The following is a 23,229-nucleotide window of genomic DNA, read 5'->3' on the forward strand; positions in this document are numbered from 1 at the left end:
AAGATATATTACGTTGTATACGATTCGATAATAATCATTTTAAAAATATTTTTGTGTAAGTTTCATTTTTTGGTGTTCCTTGTAGTTCAAAAATTACATCAAAATGTTACTAAATTCTTTGATCCAGGCAGCCACCGCTCAGCGATCATGGAGAAGAAAAACAAAGAATTGTCCGCGGATAAATATTCTTCCGGTTGAAGAAACGTAAACCTCGCCGCTGTAAGTAAACATTCTATTTGTGTTACGCGAATCGCCGGAGGAACAATCGTCATAGTCCAGCGGTCATAGAAATCACGAGCGAATGACGCCACATTTCATTGCCGGTTCTCTGAAAAATCGGGTTCTCCTACGACGGTGCCATGAATTATTCTCGCGCGGAAATCCTGCGGCCATCGGACTGAACTTTTTGAATCCTCGTGTCGAACATATTTTCAATCGAGTCGATAAAAAAAAGAAGATTGAATATTTCACGAGACCGTCGAATAACTTCATTCGAAGGTCGAGCCCGTTCGTAAATCCTGGTAATAATATAGATTTTATTGATTTGATTCTACTTTCGACAGATTTATGCAAATTGCAAGTGGTATCCAGTCACAATATGTGTTATTCGTCATATTAATTCGTTGCTGGTTCCTCGAAGAAAATATTTTAACCTCTCATTCAGTAGGACATCGAACTAATCGTCGATTTCGATGACATCGAGCTTTATATGTCACAACGATAGCACCGAGGAAATTTGGTAAATACCAATTGTAAAATAACGATTGATATTATCCGAAACTTGATTAAATCATGGAAAAATGAACAAAGTCTTTTATTATGGTAATTTAACGACAGAATGTATGTGATTTTTGAAAATATAGTTGACATGCAGCGACTAATTTCAACAAAAATTGTTTCTGTGATTAAAATTGTGAGAAATGAATTAAATATAGCTTAATTTAGAAACTAATAAGTTAATTGTATAATAAACACTATTTCTAATCACATCAAATTTTACGTGATTCGTACTTTAAGGGATTGCTACCCGAAAATTGTGAAAATTACATTACTTCTGAGACAACGATATTCCAATATACAACAGTATTTATATTTCGTCGCTAGATGATCGAAGAAACATCCAGGAAATCAAGCAGCACGACACAACAGAAGAAATGTTACTCGGACTATGTTCAAGTGTCTGCTTCGGTCGAGCTACACGTGTAATATTACGCGGAATATAGGGGTGAGTATGGGATGAAGAGGGGAGAATAAGAAACTCTTGTTACGGCGATCCCGTAACGATTGCCAGTTTGAAATCGCGAGAGAACAATACTGATTTTCTCGGAAAGGTGAGCGCGTGTTCGAATGCACGCGAAAAACAGAAGGACGTAGCAAGAAGTTTCACGGAGGCGTTTCATTACATTCTAAGAAGAACGAGAATGGATATCGACCGGAAGATGAAAGAGCTGGAGGAACTGTTTACGAAAACTGGGACCGAACTGGGCGAGATAGTGAAGAAGAACGAGGAGTTTGTTGCGGAAGAGCTGAGAAAAGTGCGCGGAGTCGTTCAGAATACTGTCGAGGTATTGCGCTGTCTATCCGGGGAATGAGAGCTTTTATGTTCGTCAATTTCGACTAGGTTGCAATCTAACTTATTCATTCGAAACCCGAGTTCAAAATTACTCGTAGATCTTCCTTTCACTGCTGATTGTCACTGCATTAGGTACAGTGAACCACAGTAATACTCGGACACTTTTGAAAGGACGATAACTTTTTTGATATCAGATCATACGACATGGATCGTCATAATTATGAAGGTAATTATTATGAACAAGTGAAAAGAAATTCGATCATCGATAACTGTTATGAGCGATAGAAATAAATTTCTCTCATTGATAACTATTATGAGTGATCGAAATGAACTTCTCTCATCGATAACTGCTTTGAGCACAATCGAAACAGTTTTTCTTCATTAATAACAGTTATCGAGGACGACCCAATGTTTTGAACACTGATAACTAATAATTAATAATAAATAATTTTTTAATCATTTTGTTTTTCGATTTTTTTTCTTTATATTTTGTGCACATTATCTTAAATTTCAGTAATAATCAACTTTTTACGAATGATTTTTATCGTAGAAAATGTTAGAATAATTGTTATTTTTGGTCCCTGGACAAATATCCCATTCTAGATTTTAGTATTTGACAATTATTGACATTGCAAAGGTGTTTTAATGGGAATTTATTTTTTGACTACAGTATATAGTATAGTAAAAATCGCACAAAATATAAATGAATTCAATCTTGTTATTTTTATAATACTATACACATCAGTCACTTTTGATGGTCGGTAGGTTTAGTGTTAAAAGTGTCCAAATGTTACTGTGGTTCACTGTATACGAAGTAATTCGTAGACTTTGCTTCGTAAATTTACAAATAATACAATAATTAAAATTAAAATCCGTTGGAGAACTATTCGCTAAAGAATCTCTCGATAATAAAAGCAAAAAATTCGTCGCGTGGGAGAACGGATTTTCATCGAAAGAATCAAATAATCATTTCCGCATTAAAGTATTCGTCTTCGAAGAGGTTAGGGGACCAGCGAGCATAAGTGGAAAATATAAGGACGATAGAAGATTATTCAAATTCTGTCCCCGTTTGGTAACGCGGACATTTAGAGGGTTAAACTGGGAACATTGCTATAGAAATTGTCTCTAGCGTTCGGGATCCTTGCTCACGATCATGAAACGCGCTCCACGCAGCGGTAGCCTCATTTCGGGGAGCGGTAAACTGCATTTCCATAGGATTCCGTTCAGAATTCGTAATTCAGAAATGGCGGCGTTTTCTTAGCCACCTCGCGACCAGTATGACACGAGCGACACGAGAGGTTCAAGTAAATTATTGCAGGTATGCTCGAAGGGGCAAATGGACCGTCTCGACGCCGTCAAAGACACCTACGCGAATAGAATAAAAATCTGCAACGATAAGGCCGCATCGGGTCTCCGTGCGGTGAAGACAAAGTACGAGCTGGAGGTACAAACGGCGGAGAATCTGAGGACCGCGATGAAACAGATCCTGAAAGAATGCATGGACACGAACGAATTCGTCAAGTGCGTCGCGAGCAGAACAAAGGAGGCCGCTCAACGAAGGAAGGAAATCGCCGACGGCTTGAACGGCGCCGTTAAAAATGCTGAGGCTTCAGCCACGCAGCAATTGAAAGAGGCAACCAAATGTCACGCCGAAGCTCAAATGGAGGCTCTGAGGAGCCTGCAGCAAATTTTGAAAGACACCACCGACTGCATCTCGAAGACGCGATGAACACAGTCTACCTTTTGCCAAATCTGTTATACTGTAGACCGATACAGAGAAATTCAACGGCTCGTTAAAATTTATTGTACTTCAAACTACATTGAATTGTCGGATAACAAATGTTGTCACTTAAATATAAATAATATTACGAATATGTATAATAATGAATCTTTTATGTACTCTTTGAATGAATAAAATTATATACGATAAATTGGAAACATTAAAATGACAAGTATTCCACGTGTGTATGTGTTTATTTAACGAACCAATGTTCAACTAACCGAAAATTAATACTTCAGCTAAAAATGAATACTGCTCGAAACGTAGAACCTAGAAGAAATTCACTGTTTTTAGACTCGTAAATAAAAATGGTTCGTAGAGGAAGCATTCGCTAATCAGATAAATCATAAATCAAACACAGTTGCATTATTTGATTGATTCGTAACAATCGAAAGCATTCGTCAAATTTTGGAAAGTATACCAGTGAAGTGTTGGGAAGTTACAGCTACAGAAATAGCTAATATAATGATCCTACTCGAACTCGGGAAGTGTTAAGTTTACCAAGGAAACAAGGAGATATATCGCACTTCTGTTCAGTAACTTGTTCCGCAGGGATCAATCGTTCGCGATCGTTTTCTACTTTACAGCTTCCTGGGCATGATAAGATGATAGGAAGCAAACTACTCTATTCTGACGTACCCGGTTTTATTGCTATTGCTTGTCTCACTGCGTCCTTATTCTACCATTCGCTCCAAGTTTTCATTGTGATTGTGACGAAACTTTACAGTATTATTATCCAAGACCCTTGTGCAAACGCGTTACAACGGTTGTAACCCTTTCATATCCAGTAATGGTTATTACCTTCACAACGTGTTACAAAACTAATTTACTTGATTGGTGCTAAAATAGTGGCTTCCGCTGTTTTACAAATAAATATTCTAATATTGGGTTGTGTAATAAATTCCCGCGTTTTTTGTATTGCATTCTTTTTTCAGCAATTTTGTGTTTTGTTGGTTAAAGTATAGATATGCATTCGAAAGTCTTTTTCTTGCTCTACAAACCTATCTGCTTCAATTTTTCGAATTAATTAATTTTAATCAATTTTCTGGCTTTTTTTCAATAGAAGTTCCAGGAGACATCTGCTCGACATCTCATTCAAGTTGTATGGCACCCAAGCTACAAGTTTTTGAGTAAACGGAGTAAAGATTGTTAGCGATGGTCTGTCTACTTACCAAAAAACAAGGGAATTTATTACACAATCCAATACATTTCAAATTAGACGGAAATGTCTCAAATCACCTTGTACAGGATGTATAAAAAGTAACACTCATCTATCACCACGACAGATAAACAACACGTGCGACAGACTCACTGAATCGACGAGCGAACAAACACTTATAAATCACGTCAATGACGACCGAAGGCAATAAGAAAAGGGATTTCCTTAACAGTTTCTCACTTCTCAACCTGAAGTCCAATTAACAAATACTACTTTTCCCCACCTATAAATTCACCCTTAACCAATCACGAAAAAACCGAGGTCACAATCGCAGTAGTATTTTGATCGTTCGCTGTCACGATTTCGGGAAGTGTATTAAATAGTATCCGGACTTCTGCACGGATATATTAATTACACGTGTGCACGTGTATTTTCAATACACGTGAAATGGGTATCTCTAGTTCAAACAGTCCACTGTACAGATGCATCGATTCGGCAATCTAACAGTCTTAAGCGAATTTACATACTCTGACTCCAAGAATTGATATTCCACGATAGTGTCGAGCTCAGGCAGCATTGATTACCGATCGATCGATCATCACGAATATATCCAGTCAGTGTACAAAGGACTGGGAGGCATAGAGGAGGACGTGGCGGTTCATGGGCCAGCGAAGCGAAGAACGGGAGTAAACCGTGAAAGATCGTCGCGGTAATGCACGCGACACGAGAGAGCAATTAACGTAACAAACGACTTGATTCGGGCCTGACAGGTGTGTCTAGTGACAGTCGACCATATCGTCCTGGATGTCCCGGCAGCGTGCTCCCTTTAATGAGCAATACCATGGGGCGTTTCACGACTCGAGACGTCGTGTCGAGGCCCAGTGACGATTAAATGAGCTGTTTACACGACCGACTGAAGCCGAATAGCAGAAGAGGTTCAACGTTCCAAGCCCGTAGACACTGATTACACGGTTAAGAATGCATATTTAATTGTTAGACCGACGCACAGCGAGCCAGAATCGCTAAAAACTGGCCAAAATCAAATTTTCGAAGTAGTAGCTTTTCACTATACTATAGCAAATTTCTTATATTTTATTAATGAATTTTTTAAATATACTGATGCGTTACTGAAATACAGAATATATAAACTCGAAAGTAAAGAAAGGCTATAGAATTATTTCGATAATCCCAAACGTGTTGTCCGACTAATTTTACTTATACTACTTGCACCATTAATCTTCCGTCGGGCGCAACTGATGTGAGAGGCACAGCGCGATCATTTAGGTACCTCTTAGGTACCTCGAAAACAGTCACCCTCACCCTCGGGGAGGGCCCTACGAGTATAGACCTCACCAAGTCCACTATTTCCCTAATAGCAGTTGTATAAATGAACTTAATTAGGTGTTTATCATGTTTTTTGAATGTGAGCCCGTCAAGCACATTGCGCCCGAACTCGGCGGTCCAGATATTGCACCCGACAGAAAGTTAAACTACACCTAACTAACTCTGTTCGTAGAATTATCATGACTAGACAGCGGATGTTTATGCAAATGCATATTTATATAGAAATCTGATAAAGCAATGGGACTTAAACAGAAATATGTTTTGCGATTAGAGGATTCCAAAAATATGTTTTTTATTTTGCACTTTTTGCATAATGCATATGTTTTGCATATTTCTCTTGAACTGTGAAATGTCTGTTAATACTTAATATTGCACCTAACACTTAATGTAATATATTATTAATATCGGAAAAATTTGCATATGTTTCGAGCATATTTGCATATTTTTCGTGCATGTTTGCATGTTTTTCGTGCATAAATGTCATATGCATTTTGTATATTTATCGTGCATAAACTTCCGCAGTCTAATCATGACCCATAAGCGATAAAAGAACGTCTTAATTCGTAAATCAATAACCAAATATCCGCTCTTAGCATACATGCAAAATTATATTAGGTTCCTATTAAAAACCGAGTACTCGTTCTTAAGATAATTTCGTACTCGCTCTTACGTTCTCATTAAAATGCGGCTGGAGAATCTATGTTCACGATATAGAAGTTAATACGGCAGTTCCAAATCCAAATTTCCGTCAAGCTAATAAAAAAACTACGAACCAGAGCTATATTCTGAAGGTTCTCCCGCGGAAGCTTGGGGGGGGGGGGATATATTTGATTCTTGGCGACAATGGAATGCCATGAAAGAGGGGCATTATCTCGCTTCTGGGTGGATCGACGGCGGATATAAATTTAACGGGTCCCGATAACTCGAGGATAACGGACGTCGAATAACGCGGAGAGAGAGAGAGCCACTTGATGGCTACCAATAATCTCCGGGGCTCGTAATTTTTAATTGCGCGAGAACCCACAGCCGTGAGGACGAAGGCAAGAGAGAGAGAGAGAGAGAGAGGGGAATAGGGAGAGAGAGACTCGACCGATAATAATCCGTCGCGCGGCGTTCCACCGGAGTTCCTGCGGCGTCATTTGTGCGTGCACGCGATAACGATAACAATGCGCGAGCCTCTGTTGTCGCGGGGGCGCGAATAAAGCGCGTGAACAGTGGTTTACGGAACAATATGAGTTCGTTTCGACGGTGTATCGCACAAAATGTCCGTGTGACCCGGTTTTCGGAATCACTTCGCGGACGTTACACTCGAACCCCGGTCCTTTTTCACGCGAACGACGCCGCGAAACCGTTCACCGATACCGCTATTCTGCTCGGACAAACGGTAAAAGTGATAAATCGTGCCAGTCAGATCGATTAAAAATCAGCTGGCGCGATTTTGGGAGATGCAGATACAAGTAACAGGAAGCGGAGGACAGTTGCCTAATATCGGGAGGCTTTTCTTTTAATTGATAATGTATATTATACAGAGTGGGGCATTACAAACACGTCACCTAGGGAACAAAGTATCCCTAACGTGGGGAAGCAGTGCTCCCAATTTGGGATAATTTTTTATAACAATGAAGTTAGTGAAATGGTCACTTATTTCACTTTATTTGAAAATCTTCTATTAGTAAATTGAAACTACCGTGACTCTCGATAACGTCAAGTTGCTACATAAGATTTTCGTTGCCATAGTTCATATGTAATCGTAGTGCAAAATCAAACTGTTACTTCCGACCGTAATCTTTCCACACATTGCGTCGTGACCAAGCGTAAACTGCATTATGAAAAGTCTCTCGGTCGACGAGTGTAAATGAATATTAATCACGACAAAGACGGGAACAAAGGCACGCAGCTTGCCGGTAATTATCGATCCGTTTGGTCGCAATAATTCACGCGTAATCAGGGATCCTCTATAAATTCTGATAACGTCGCGCGCAACACCGTGCCGTTGAATTGAAATAATTCATTTCCTTCAGCTAATACTTGGGGTGTTTCGCGTTTCATTAAAAACCGCGTTCGATAATTAATTCGATCGGACATATACACAGGGTGTCCTATTTTAAGTTACCCACGCAATTACTTTCGCGAACACTAACCGGCAAAAAAGTTTTCAAACAAAACTTCCGTTTTAATCTGCTCATTCAAATATATAATAATTTGTTAGTACATATACTTATAATTCAACCATTTATTTTTAGGAAGGTTGACTACTGGAATTGGATGAATTGCATCGATTGGCGGCAATAAAGAGGAAATTTTCCAGTGATAAATCACGAAGAGTCAAAGATATCCGGGTGCCGTAGAATTTCGATGGTGCTCGTTGAAATCCACTGGCCCCGGATATTTCCTTTATTTCGGAGCCGGTGAGCAGTTGACGGTATTGCATGGCGACTCGTCTACGTGCAGGCGAGAACTATGCCGCGATCTAGACACGGAGGCGCAGGAGAAGGGCCAACACTGCGAGATATTTAATTGATTTAGGTGCCGGAAAGCAACCCAGCACTTTCCCGCAGGACGTCCAGAATGCGACCGCCGAATGGAATTCCTGGAACGCCCAGCGTGATCGCTTGCGGCCGTGCGGAATCGTTCGAAGGATATCGGCATTCGGCCGCCACCTGCCACCAAGGATCCGACTACTTTACAAACTGAGCAAACTATTGGTCCCCCCTTGATCTTCGCGGGCCTGACGGGACGTTTTACCAGGCAAGAAACTTGCTCAATTAAATTCCCATGTGTGTACGAATACACACGGAGCGGGTGATTAAAAGGGACTTCGACCGGCGGTCGATCAACTACAAAGTCGGACTGATCGATCCATAAAACATCAACCGATCCAGCGTGTTTGTGCAAACTAAAGACGGATGAGACAAGATGAGTCTCGAAGGATTCTAAGAGATAGAAGGATAAAACGAACGAAGAAGGGTGAATGAGTATATATTATGTATATGTTAGCTGTATATATTAGCGCAGACATCAATTTTTAATGTGCATAAATAATTCCGTCTCTCATTTCGTTATCACATTATTTTGCCCAATACAATATTTTGCTGCTCTGCACAGCCAACAGGATGGTGCTTTAATGATGAATCTTTTTTCAACATCGATACGTTGTAAATTTAATCAACATTCACAGTATAAAGATATATTTATAACATTAAATACACATGAACTTACAATATAAAGATAAAATAGAAATATCATAGATTAAAAAAAAAAGAAATTCCATGCTATGCATAAGACAATTATGTTTGAATCTGCTGAATATCGTTTCGTTGCTTTTAAGGCTACAGATTCTTTCAGCCCGGGGTTTTCTTCTCCAACCTACTTTTTGTGTCATCCAATGTCCTCGAGCGACATTAAAACTACAGCAATCTGTTTCTTACGTTTTATAATTCACTGAACTACACCAGATATCGTGCCAGAGATTGAATCAATCCTATTTACTGGAAACTACCTAATTTCTCAGTTAAAATGAAAAATAATGTCTTCCGCTTTACACATCGTACATGAAATTTCAAAACCCTTTGCAGTCGGAACTGTTTTAACTTGAAAATTAAATAATCCCATATAGAATAATCCCATTTTATGATTTTGTTCATTTTATGGATATGAAATTGATATAATACCTTATAAATACTTAAATGTGTAGTAATTGATTAGATACGAATATATTTAATAATGTAAACCAGTGATGAGCAACCCGCGGTCCGCGGGCCGCATTTGGCCCGCTGTGGCGCGTTTTCGTTATTCACATTGTTGTTACATGCCGGCTATTTTTCTAGTATTCGGCAGTCTTCGCTGAACTGCGCCAAAAAACACATTCTTCGTATAACGATCGACTATCTTCGTATTTTCCCATGAGCTCGGATTCTCAAAAACGCAAAATTGAAGATAAACATCGGCAGTTTATCGATAGTTGGACATACGAATATTTTTTTTAGATGTAAATATGAATAAAAGTGCTGTTTGTTTGATGTGCAGTGAAAAAATATCTGTGTTGAAGAAATATTAACATTAAATAACATTAAACATTAAAATACTAATATTAACAGAGACATTATGAAAATGAATATTCTTTAAAATTTAATAATTTGCAATGACAGTTACGCAAGGTCATGGCGGATCAACTACAAGTGAATTTAAATCTAAAGCCACTAAACCGAAAATCCGCTGACACTAGGGAGAGGCACTAGGAGAACTTAGCATAAACACAAATTGAAGTTGGCGACGCAACAAAATATTTAATATTGCGTTCTTTGCGACCGGCGCGTAGTATTAGGTTTTAATTTTTGGCCCACTACAGTCCGCCGGTTGCTCATCACTCATGTAAACAATATTGTGAATAATGGTACAACAATTTTTAGTGGTGACTCCGAGTCACCCGTCGATTGTTAAGGGTTAATACTGCAGAACTTGCTTAAGTTTTCGTCGCAGGACACTTAGCTGACCTAGGAAAATATGTGTAATATTTAAAAGTTCTTCGAGAAGGCTTAACGACGAGGAAAAATTCGATGATCGAGACTGTCGTGGCAGTGATTCCCGTCGGTGTCATCAAACGATCGATCACCCGAGGCAAGAGTTTAAACTTTAAAGGGTCGTGGACGGGGTAGCGTCGTCTCGGCGTAATGGTCAAAATTTGCAATAATTCCGGTGGAACGTCTTGATCCGAGGAGACGGTCGGCCAATAAAATTTCATTCCCCGCTCGGTCGGAGCAGTTATTAATATTTCAAAAGCACGAGGAGCCAGAAGAGCCGGAGGTAAATTCCAAGCGGTTGACCGCGGCTCGCAAACGCTCCCCCTCGTAATGACTTTTCCGGGGGACCGATTACGTCGCGGCGTCGAGAGGATGGCAAGAAGAACTAGAGGAAAGAGTCAGCGGTGACTAAAAGAGGCCACCAACGGGTAGGGACAGAGGGGCACAGGGAGACTGAGCAGCTAATTGAAAGTCCTATCGGTGGGTGGGGAAAGACCCGCGGCAAAGAGGCGCCCCGATGCCGCCGGCTGTAATTGGCCCAGCTATTATTAACGTCGCAGTGTGCCACTTATTTTAATGGACTCCAGCGATGGTACGCGCGAGACCCGCAAATCTGAGCCTTTACCGCCATTCGATCTTCAATCTTCTCCCATTGAGACGATCCTCCGACAATTGTCACCTCGATACATTCATTTGCCTAAGTGCCTAACAATGTCACGCTCCGATCCGTCCGGATGCATCCTGGGACCTTCGATCGAGCGCATCAATCTGACCTTGATTCGTCTTTCATCCAATTTTATCGGCTACTACCGAAGCTTCACACTAACTTATATGCTAATTCTCGATAAGGTATTGTACTTTTGTAGATCAGACTCTGCTTTCTACGGGGTCAACCACCGAAATAACGTCTACATTTTTTGACTCGCCTTGAATGACTATATCGTTGAAATTGTCTCGCGATGGGCTACAAACGTAGGAGGAATTATGTGCTTCCCAAGCACTTTCTAAATCTAAAAAATGTAAACGTTATTGAGGTGGTTCGTCTTAGGCGACTCACCCTGTATAAGCTACAAAATTCTAATCTTCAGCAGGCGACAATAATTGTATATTACTGCGAGTACTTGTAAAACGTGAATAAAGTGTTCTACTGTATTAAAAATACTGCGACGCGCGCCATACATGCGCGACGCTTCTCGACTCTAATCCTGATTCGTTTCATAGCAATTTACGGGCGCTTGTTAACACAAAAACTCCTAGCTCAATCCATCCACCATAAATATGTATTCCTCTAGTTTCGCTGTATCGCGAACCAACAGGACTGCCCTTAACACCTTACCCAGCCCCGAAACAAAGTAAGCTGCAGTAGCACGGTTGTGTCCCATTTAGCATTTCAAATTGGCCCCGGGTGGCCCGTCGGAGCCGGAAGACGCGAATAGGCAAACAAACGAGTTGGAGGGCAGTGGTCGTATTAGGGGATTGATCGCGGCTGTTACAGTGATGAAATTTCCATACCCTCTTTCTTCCGGTTTCCGTCGAAACGGCTTCATCACTTCTTCTAACTGGAAACACACTCGTCCTATAAAAGTCGGTTTATCTTATTTAGTTAGTCTGGGCCAGTCAGAGTATTTTCCGAAAAGTCCGACGGGCCAGACTGGCAAAGATAAACCAACTTTAACACGTTTAATTAGTTTCGTGTTATAACGAAACAGAATTAAACGAACCCTACTACACTCCTCAAAAGAATTAAGGGATCACCTCTGCGAACCCGAAAAGTTTGCTACTAGTTTACACGATCATAACTCCGGCCAAAATTGCTGTATCGATATCGTTAAACAATAGTTTGAAAGCGTGAAACCTCTAGTTTCGGATGCTCTGTTTCAAATTGTTGCCATGTTGGTTTTTTACAAAGTTATAGCGAGATAAAGACAACATTAACGGTTAATAAAAATTTTGTGCAACCTTGGAACATCACACGGGGAGAAACAAATTTTTTTGATAAATAGCATTAATATCATTTGGAAGGGCTATCTTTTTTTATTCGAGTTATTCAACATTGAAGTAAATATTGGCCTTTTAACTTTAACTGGCTTCGGAAAGCGAAAAAATTATCGTAGAATCTTGTGCAAAACAGCAATAGAAAGAGCGTTTCTTTCTCTTCAAGGCACTTCTTTTGCTTTTTCAATTCCATTAACATTTCGATATACCAGATGTTTCTGAAAATATGCTTAAAATATGCACAACTTCCATTTTTCCTTTACGTCGCTATATCTCGGCGAGAAATGATCGCAACACCATGATCCGAAAGTCAGATTGAAGCAGAGATTCTGCCGATTCAATTGAGCGCCCCACGAACTCGCTGCGACAATTCTTTACCTATGGCAGCTGTGTTTAAAGTTAGTGATTCTCTGAATACACTACCGCCGGTGTAAGCACTACCCAAGACATACCGCGTGGAGGTTGCTCGGCCGGATTTATGCCTTTTTTGTGTATGTGTGTGTGTTATCGTGTGCGCGTGTGTGGGTGTGACACTGACTACTTATTTAAAAACTTTAATAACGTGTGTTACCACCTCGGTTATGAATAACAGCTTACACACACGCACAAAAGGCGTGTGTGTTATTCATAAACGAGGTGGTAACACACGTTATTAAAATTGTTAATTAAGTAGTCAGTGTCATACACACAGGCACACACACACACACATACACAAAAAAGGCATAAATGCAGACTTGATGCAATTTCATCACTTGCACTCGAAGCTAATTTAGTTCCGAAACTCCGAAGTTTCGTCACGCCTAGAGATTTTGTTATCGGTACCGGTCGTATCGCCAACAGATTCACCGAAAACGCGAACCTGTCCAGGATGAACCGAATGAACCGGTTCGATGGTCGTCGATCCTTATTCGCGGGAACTTCCATTTTCGCCGGACCAGTCCGACCGACGCACAAAACTTGTCGGATATTAATAAAGTTCTGGGCGCCGCGGGAGTCCCCCTTTTTTGGTCTCTAAGCGGAGGACTCTTAAAAGTTGCTTGCCGGCGGCCCGGGAAATGAAATTCCTACGGATTCGCGGCGGCTAAGAGCGGCTAAGCATCGGTAGCTAAGGGAACTCGTTAATGGCGGTATCTAAAAAAGTTTTGCTGAGCGACCGAAGAAAATGTTAACGGAAAACGAAGGAAACCCCGTAACCAGCTAATGAACTCGAAGCTGATGACGCTGTCCGCGAAGTATGTCTAACGTATGCTGTTCCCACGGAATCGTTCCGTGGTACCATCTCGCAGACTGCTCGCTTCATTATCATTCGTTTCATTCTTCTTCTTCTTCTTCTTCTTTTTTTCCCGGTGTTCTTCATGAACTAGCCATTCCGAAACTCGCTCGAGCTTCCGGCGAACTTTCCGACTGCGGAGGACGCTCTTTGCGGGAGACGGCTAGTCGGAACTCGGGACATTCCGCGTGAATATTTAAATAATACGATGATCCACTTAGCGCCGAGTTGCCGAAATATAGTCTTCTTCGAGGTCCTGTTCTGAATGCCCGGGGACTGTCCATCGGCCTTGCGAAGCAAGCTATCATTGCTCCTCGTCCAGCCTCAATAAAGCTGAGAACATCCCATTATGTAAGCGCGTTCACAGTGAATTTATATTCTTCATCTTTTCTTGCGTTTATAACCTTGAATGAGTATATCGTTGAAATTTTCTCGCGAAGGACTACAAACGTACGTGTTCACTAATATGTGGTTCCATTTAAAAAATCTAGGTTGACCTACAAATCTCCTAAGCACCTTCACCTGAAAAAAGTTACGTACACCAAGTAATGAGCCCCTCGAAACCAATACGACTTTTGTCTGCAACATTTCTTTCTATTTCAAAAAATGTAGAAGTTATTCAGATGGCATTAGGTGACTCGCCCTGTATAATGGATGATAGCAAAAGTACGTGGTCAATTTTCAGAAACTTCAAGACCTTCTTTGCAGAAACAACGAATTCTAGAAAATAGTGGCGACCACAAAATTATTAAACTGTTTCTGTGTTTTATTTTCAAGATTATATTTAACCTGTTAAGGATGAAGTGAACGGTCCGGTGTTTGACCTTACGTTGGATAGAACGTTCTGTATATTGGTAGACTGGCCGTGTATATTACCCGAGTGCGTCATTATCGTTGACTGTATACACCCGAATTGATTGCCTTGTTTCGGAGGCAAACGTTGACGTGGACACATCGTTGCCTGTCAGACGGTGCCGAATATTGTGCCGACACGACGACGATGCCCGATGGGGTAAGGGAGTTTTTCGGAATTAAATTGGAAGCCCTGGTCGCAAAGTCAACGCAGTCGGATTGGAGCACGCAATACGAGCCCATCCAGCCGCGGTTTCGTACATCACAGAGAGTCAGCATAAAGGATGTTTGCGGCCAATAGTTTGCGGGAATCGTGGCAATTACTGATTATACGGCGAATCGGCAGTAGGCAGCCGAACACTGGGACTGGGAGCGTTTGCGGCTTCGCAGGCTTGAGACGGGAGAATGATCGAGCATAGCTGCAGTTGCGCCCCTGCAACCGACACGACGTTGCACCTGCCAATCGTTGCATCTATTGTTGTGTCCCCCGTGTTCAGCCCCGGTGTCGGCGCATACTAATACCGGCTATTCGCGAAAATTACCGGGACGATGCGATTTTGATGGAGATCGATGACCGGGTTGCGACCCGACGGAACAGGTGAATGCAATAGAAAAATTGTTGGATCGATTCCTCGAATCCCCTATCTACCTAACATTCATCATTTTTATTTCGGGACGCAGCCGACTGTATAATGTCTGCCGATAAAAAACTTATATCGCGAACGGTAGCATTGGCGCAGCAGGCTTCTCGACGTCGAGCAGGCCAGCTTCGTCAATCATCGCCGTGCAGGAGACGGCGAAGAACCCTCTTGATAGGCTCTACATGTTCCTCGCTAAAATGATTAAATTTTTGCTTTGAAATTAATGGTCAACGACGTCGTGGTATTTAAGGGGGTATGCAACACTGGAAGTCTAATAAAATTGAATGAATTTGAACATTTTTTTTCTTATTTAGGAACTTTAAGCAACATCTCGACTGTACTTCCATTTTTGTTTATCGTTTTCAAGTTAGAAAATGTAGGCTCGCGTAAAAACGTGAACGACATATGAAATATAAAAACGAATTTGTGTCAACTTACAGCAAACTGTATTACCGTTAAAGTAGCGTAGTTATAACATATAATTGCACCTCGCATTTCATAATTTCGCGAAGACTTTTACGCGCCAAACTTGCATAAAGCTCTACAGCATGCTTATAATTTACAGCACAGTTTTATTTCTTAACCGTAATACGTGTCTTTACGATTCTTTACCGGAACGTGGGAGTTCTTTCCGCGAGGAGGCAGGATAATTAAAAAGACATAGTCCGGAGAATCCGTTAAAGTAAAAAATTTAGAGCTAGAGAAAGTTAGAAACTGCGAACTATAGCGAGCATTAAAGGTGCAACGAGTGAATGGGAAAGCAGAAAAATTTATAGAAACGATACAAACTTCCGAAGGAACAGCGAATAAAGACGGCACAGCGTTGCAGCGGGTATACTGCAGCGAGAACCGAGGGAATAGGAATGCCGAGACACAAATCACGGATCCAAAGCGCAAGATAGATCGTGAAATGATTCAATTAAATTTTGGATACGATACTTCGTGATTTACGGCGCAGGGAACGGTTATCGGAGTGCATACCGGGCGCAAGAAATCAAGCCGAACCTTAACCGGAACGCTGCGTATAGCCATCAGATTTTTGCTTGATTTACGGAAATGGAATATTCATGGTGTATGAATTTGGCAATATCCGTCATTGCGACTCTATCAGTGCGTCCCACCGATATTCGCTCGATATATTACCAGCAGCGACGTTATCGGTCCGCCGGAGAGCGTCGTGACAACACATCGTACTGTCGGGACCAATCTCGTATCGAGGAACCTGTTTAAACGGTTCAGGGGGCTTCTGTAAACTCTTTGTCTTACAGTCGATTCGATCGACCGCGAATTTTACTCGCAATTTTACTGTTCCGGAGCGATATGAATCGAAATTGTCACTTCGCGTCAGGCAAAAGATGTGATCGCTTGAAATGCTCTCAGGAACCACCCCCTTTCGGGAAGTTCACGAATTTTGGGACATCCTGTATATCTATGTTGAGAACGCACCAGGAACTAAACATCATTGTTCATAATTTATTATAAAAAACATATTTAGTCAATTAAGGAAAATCGTCAAAGTTTTTCACCTTTGACAAGGGATAAAGTTGTCATTCGTATCGATTCGTGCAGCAGCAGACGATTAACACGTCCAGTAATTTTTCGGAATCGGTACACACAAGTGCGAAGTTGCTGGGTGCAAAGGAAAAATCGAACGCCGTAAAGATCGGTTTAGCGAGACTCGCGACGAGCAAACAAATTGATTCGTCGTGCAAATAAGTATAGACGTCTCCTTGGCCTAAGTGTTCATAGCTTCAGTCAGCTTTACGAGTGTCAGAATTTATGAGAGCGGGATAGAAGGGTCGGACGAGAGTACACACTTGGGAGAAGGTTCACGCAATGGAAAGCTCGACAAACTAGACCCGCGCACATTAGCCAGAATTTTATCGTTCCGGCAGCCCGTTTTTTATCCGGCTGTGTTTGAACGCTTTCGAGAAACGAGCCCCGAGCAATTTTTGTCATCGTTCGCTGAATGGCCGGGCATTTTCCTATTTTTTCGAGTCCTCCTTCGCGTTTTCTTCCCCATTTCGTTCTGTAGCGGTGGCGTCGCACCTATACACGGATCAGCCTCGGCCCCTGTCGTCAGATACGTAATCGGCGGGCCGTACACACAGGGTTTATGGGAAAGTTCATCAGTGTACTACGAAGGGTAGTGAGGGCAGAAAATACCTTAAACTTTGTCCGCCCGGCGACCAAGTCGACGAGCTTCCGCAACTTGCACCGCGTCCCCCGAGTTCACCTGGCGGGTCAAGGAGCACGCGGGAACAGAGCTGGAAGCTGGTTACGGGGCACTCGTGTCGGCACTATTTGACGATAGTCTGCTCCACGAGACGGCTCATCCACTTCGCAGACCCGGAAGGATACGGAACAAGAGAAGCCGAAGGCTTTTTCGAATGCAACAGACTGCGCTGCCCTGAGACGCAGGCCACTGCCTCGCGAACGTGCGGGTAGCAGAGTTTAGTCATGTTTTTAGAAAAGTTTCTCATTTTGGTAATAGGAAAAGAAAGAAACACGGCTTTTTGAAGTGAAAATTTTTTTAGGCGTACCGCGTACACAGTTGCTGGGCAGTGAATAAGTCTGATCCGTCACGCTCCGAGGTGAAACGATATTCGGGGGAATCTCGCCATAGAAGTTTTCACTTCCGTCGTGCGGTCTTACGCGCACAGTATTAGTCTAATTTTTGATAGATGCAGATTCTATTTTTTGTTGAATAGATAGAAGATGGTAAATATTCAAGACCTAAAACGTGACGAATAGGTCACTGTAACAATAGGAGATATTTCAACTTAGTTACCAGGAAAATCAGGATGATCCTCTTTTTTCAATCTTCAAATGTTTCAATTTTTGTTGCATTCACTGTAAAACAAAACGTCATAAACCGTGTCATCCTCATCCACTGAATACGTCAAGAAATTGATGAACCTATTCACACATCCAGAAAACGATCTACGATTATCATGATTGTTCGCAGAGAAACCGTCGGATCTGACATAATCATCGCAGCCTATCAACTTAAAATATGGAACCTAATTTTGTGGAGGAAGCATTCAGGATTCAATATACATGGACAAATAGTTAAACATCGACCACTCCTGTCCAACAATATCCAATCAGTGGCGTCGATTTTCCTCTTTACCTCGCGTCATCCAATCAGGCTATCAAACACGCGTTACACTGTTTGTCCTACATACAGTGGCTCACGAAAGTATTCGAACGCCCTTTAAAACAGAATAACTTTTTTATAATTGTAACAAACGACCTGATTTTTTATAATCAATTGGAAGCACTGGTTTATGAAATGATATGCAAAAAAGATTTTCCAAAAAAAATAATTTACAACGTTACATGCAAAAATAAAAAAGTCATTTTTTAAACTTTTTTATTAGGGCCCTTAAAGAAAATTTAAAATATATGTTTTGTAGATCTATGTTAGTTATACATATGCTGAAAATTTCGTCAAAATCGATTAACATACACACGAGCTACAAGCGATTAAAAATGTTGAAAATCGTAGGTTTACACGATTTTTGATCAGTTTCTGCTTAAAATCCACAGAATCGTACATCTTTCGATGCGTGTCGTTTTTTCCTGCGTCAACCGATTTCGATGAAATTTTCAGCATGTGTATAACTAACATAGATCTACAAAACATATATTTTAAATTTTCTTTAAGGGCCCTAATAAAAAAGTTAAAAACATGCCTTTTTTATTTTTGCATGTAACTTTGTAAATTATAATTTTTTGGAAAATCTTTTTTGCATATCATTTCATAAACCAGTGCTTCTAATTGATTATAAAAATCAGGTCGTTTGTTACGATTATAAAAAAGTTATTCTCACTGTCGTGAGCCACTGTATGTCGCGCGGAATCTCAGACAGCGTCATTTTTCGACGTTCGATTCTCGGCGTGTACGTGCAGAAATGATGTAGATTATTAATAATATAACTGTTATTATATTAATAACTGGACAATTTTAGTAAGCTGGTAATAATTCATTGATACTCTTGATAGATTGATTTTCACTGTTTCATATTTCGCGTACTCATATTTGTCACAAATGCATAAAATCCGCGGTCTATCAATACGAGCAGATAATAAACGAGACTTGGATCTTTTATAAGACCACGATTGGCATTGTCTCGCTGAAGTACGTATCTAATCCTGTATCATGTTAAATTTCTTGACAGCATAATACATTTTCCACATATATTGTGCACGTCTCTTTCACAAATATCGAGACATTGCAGTGCTTCCATAACCCGGTTACTTAATTTTCTCTGTATGCGCACGGTCTGATGCAAATACGGCCGCGCGAACAGCACATACTCCCGACACCTTTCAATGGAAAATCATACATCATCGATACGTACGAGTTGTAACAATAAGTTGCTCGATTCTTTGTGCATGTGCCGCGTGCATATGGTCGATAATCGAAACTTCTCGAGCCACTTGTACCGTGGAGCCACCGCCTCAGACGAGGGAACTCGAATTGATCGCACTCTAGCTTCTCGTATTGCTGCCAGGAAACACTCTCCGGCGAACTCACCGAGCGATCTCTCGAGCGACGACAATGCCAATCGGAATTCGGGGGCACAGAGACGTTTCGTTTCACTGTTCGCTTAACATATCTCCCGAACTCATATATCATAAAGAAATCTGTGCGCGATTCCTTTGAATTTCTCCCTCGACCAGAATCCTCGAGTTTGAATACATTCATCAAAGATCCGCATTAAATAACGAGCTATCCTTTCGTGGAGCACTGACATTTTTAATTGTTTACATTCTTCCGATTGATATTTTCAATCAGACCAGGATAAACAATAATGTCAACGGTTCGCGCACGAACCACGATTTCGCGATGATCGCGTGAGAACCGCAGACCTGCTCGGCCATCGATGGATGAACCGTAGGCCCCCCAGTGGCGGTATAATTTAATCAGCTTGTAACGCGTAATTGCTATCCGGACTATTTCAGTTTGCATTCAGTATAATCAGTTGCGTAATTACAAGACCGGGACCTGGCCTATTAATTCATCGACGGCCGACTTTAATTCGATAATGTCGGCTGATCAAATTTCGGAGCCGTCCGCGGATCGTTAGGAGCACTGTATTGTTCAGCGACTGGCTGAATTCGTTCTGCTAGTAATTTGTTTTCCATGGTGACCTCGCCATCTGCCAAGCCAACCTGAGAATTAGATGCTACCTCTCGATGTAACACCACACACGAGATGAGTAGATCGGTCACATAGACTTAAGATCAGTACAGGATTGCATGCAATACATTTTTCTGTCTATGTTTCTGGATTACCGACTCTGTAGAAAATGCCCTAGTACGACAACGAACTCTATCGAAAAGAAACGATCAGCTAGTGAACTACACGAGGTTGCAACACAAAAGGTGTGTTTCTGAGGGAGCTAGATTTTACAGTTTTGTCAGTTTATCTCAGCCAGTCAACATTCTTATTATAAATGTTTAGAGTATAAGTTGTGTATATGTACAACAAACATTTTATGTATGAATCTACAATAAATAAATAAAAACAATGTAATAAGCAAACATATCTGCGTATTTATTGAATTTTTCCAGAACGTCTGACTTGTCGTGGAGTATACTACTGATTTCCGCAAAAATGTACGCCCATCTAACTTGTCAATAAAGAACTTTGAAAAATAAAAATTTTCTGATGTTTCACTTGTTCTAGAGTTGTACTACTGAATTTTTTCGCGCCACCTCGTTCGATGTCACATTCTCCCGATACAAAAATCGATTTTTCGAGGTTTTCGAAAAATTTTCGGCCATCTGGCTTGTCGCCGAGTTGCACTACTGAATTTTCGAAATTTTCGACTGCCTGGCTAGTCGTTTAGTTGTACTACTGAATTTTCGTGCTACCTATTTTGCTATCATATTCTCTTATTGTTAGTAGATATCCAAAGATACCGAAACGTCTTCAAAAGTCTCGAAAAAATGGAGTTTTTATTAGGAGAATATGATAGCAAAGGAGGTGTCACGAAAATTCAGTAGTACAGCTCAACGAAAAACACAGTCGAAAATTTAGAAAATTAAGTAGTGCAACTCGGCGGCAAACGAGACAGCCAAAAATTTCGGAACCTCGAAAATTGGGTTTTGTATTAGGAGAACATGATAGCGAAGGGGGTGCCACCAAACTTTCCAGCCACCTCTTTAACTATCTTCTTCTCCTAATACAAAGCCTAATTTTTGCCTAATTTGAAAAGTTATTCTCGATTCAAAATTTTCGAAGATGTTAATCTAATTTTATTATTGCATAGTCATGTACAGGTTGGGGAAAAAGAACACATTAACTGTTGTAACTAAATAATCTTTGTTTTTCTCCAAAAAAATTACAAAATGACTGCTAAAATTCAGTGATTTCCTTGCGTCCGCTATTTAAATAGCGATAGCGCCATCTGGTCCACCCTGGTCTTGCCTTCCTTGGGGTTGACCAATGGTCCTCCAGAGCTACCCTGGCCTACCCCTTGTGGTTGACCAACGTTTCACCAGAGCTACCTAATTTTATGTAAGAAAAATATACCTACGTTTTGTGTTAGGAACGTCTCTAAAGATAGATTCATCACTCCCTCGAATCCTAACAGTACCGCGTTCAACGATCTATTGAAATGTTAAATAAAAATCCAGGAAACCGTCGGAGCTCGGCGCACAGCTGGAATAAACAGGTTCCGGCTGTGTACTTAGTCTCGATGATAACGAGACGAGGGATTTCTTGAGATTTTCCTGGAGGAGGGTCTGCGAGTAATGAAAATTGAAATCGATGATATTGACTTTATTATTTCGACTCGATCGTAATGTAACGAAGAGTCTGCCGGGACTCCACGGAATATTGATGTTGACCGAGATTCGACTTCGTAAACGATCTCATCTTGTTTGGCAATGTAGAATTCAGTTGGCTGAGGGTCCCGTGTTTTCGAACCGGATGCAGTTCTCTGATTTTCGATATCCAACTACCTGGAAGATTGAGCGATCGTGACGAAGTTAGTCCCTTCGCAGAAATTAATTCGAGAAACCAATTTGCATCGTCGCCTAATATCGGCTGTCGGTGATGCGTCATGGCTGTCTGTAGCGTCGCATATGAAGTTTCAATTAACGGATCACACGTGTATCCAAAGAAAATCCTTCCTTGACTATGTTATAAATAACGTGATGCTACATCTTCCCATTGCAACAAAAGTCGATACTCAAAATATAATCGTTCTGCCATAACTATACGATGGCAGGGACTTCCTAAAATTGTTAAAAGATAAAACTTTGTGCAAAGACCCACCGTTTGATTATTACTATAAACACGCACTCATTCCAGAAAGTTTATTCTTCATACATGAACCTCATGGACTGCCAAGTTACGACTCTGTGTTGATTAGTTATGCTCCAAACAAGCGTTTTCTAAACTATCTTTTAATAGATATAATAATATAGACACGTTTTGAATAATAATAACTTTATTACGAAAAATAATACTGGCGCATAAAAGATTTTGGCGCCCCCAGGTTGGAAACCGCTGCTCTAAACGCAATGGTCACGCTAAACCAAAGTCGAGATATCCCTTCTACGAGATCGATGAAATAACACAGCACATAAAGTTACTAATCAAAATACCTGCAGTTCACAGATGCGAATTCCGAATGGCATGGTTTACATGTTCGCGAGAGCACGCGTGAATTCATGCAAGCACTGGTCACCGTAATCGCCATTACGAGCCGGCATTTCGAGAAAATTAAGAGCTCGTTACAACAGGAGGATCGTAAAATACGGTTTGAAACGGCTTATATTTTAACGCGTGTGTCTCGTGCACTTATGCGATGGGCCATTTCCCGATGTGCTTGCAACCAACAGACGGATTTTCCAAATTTGGATTCTTTAAAATTGTTATTATACTGATGAAACGTTGTCAAGTGGTCACAAACTGAGATTATTGAATATCTATAATTCAGGTACAAACAGATTCGATAATTTCGAAAATTTCGCACATAATTCGTACATCTCGTGTTTGCTCTCATTTTAATCAGAAAATGTCACAAATGGATTAGTAAAAGTGTCTTCTAAAAAGAGACGCACAAATATCTTC

At 40.9% G+C, this 23,229-nt stretch overlaps 2 protein-coding genes across 9 annotated transcripts in view; one reads left to right on the forward strand and one right to left on the reverse strand.

Annotated features, from left to right (window-relative positions):
- Window positions 1-23,229, reverse strand: part of LOC143208047 (disks large 1 tumor suppressor protein-like) — a 428,128-nt gene that overhangs the window by 215,408 nt on the left and 189,491 nt on the right. The window lies entirely within an intron of this gene.
- LOC143208054 (uncharacterized) lies at window positions 1,063-3,514 on the forward strand. The gene is made up of 3 exons (XM_076422109.1): window positions 1,063-1,225; window positions 1,332-1,565; window positions 2,892-3,514. The coding sequence occupies exons 1-3, from the start codon at window positions 1,169-1,171 to the stop codon at window positions 3,300-3,302; spliced, it is 702 nt and encodes a 233-aa protein (XP_076278224.1). The 5' UTR covers window positions 1,063-1,168; the 3' UTR covers window positions 3,303-3,514.

This window comes from Lasioglossum baleicum, chromosome 4 (assembly GCF_051020765.1).
Source record: "Lasioglossum baleicum chromosome 4, iyLasBale1, whole genome shotgun sequence".
NCBI lineage: Eukaryota > Metazoa > Arthropoda > Insecta > Hymenoptera > Halictidae > Lasioglossum > Lasioglossum baleicum.

Excerpts from the sequence above, each read along its gene's own strand:
- LOC143208054 (XM_076422109.1), top strand. The coding sequence starts at position 1,169 with ATGTTCAAGTGTCTGCTTCGGTCGAGCTACACGTGTAATATTACGCGG. Across the intron at positions 1,226-1,331 it reads ATATTACGCGGAATATAGGG|GTGAGCGCGTGTTCGAATGC; the intron begins GTGAGTATGGGA and ends TTTCTCGGAAAG. Across the intron at positions 1,566-2,891 it reads TCGTTCAGAATACTGTCGAG|GTATGCTCGAAGGGGCAAAT; the intron begins GTATTGCGCTGT and ends AAATTATTGCAG.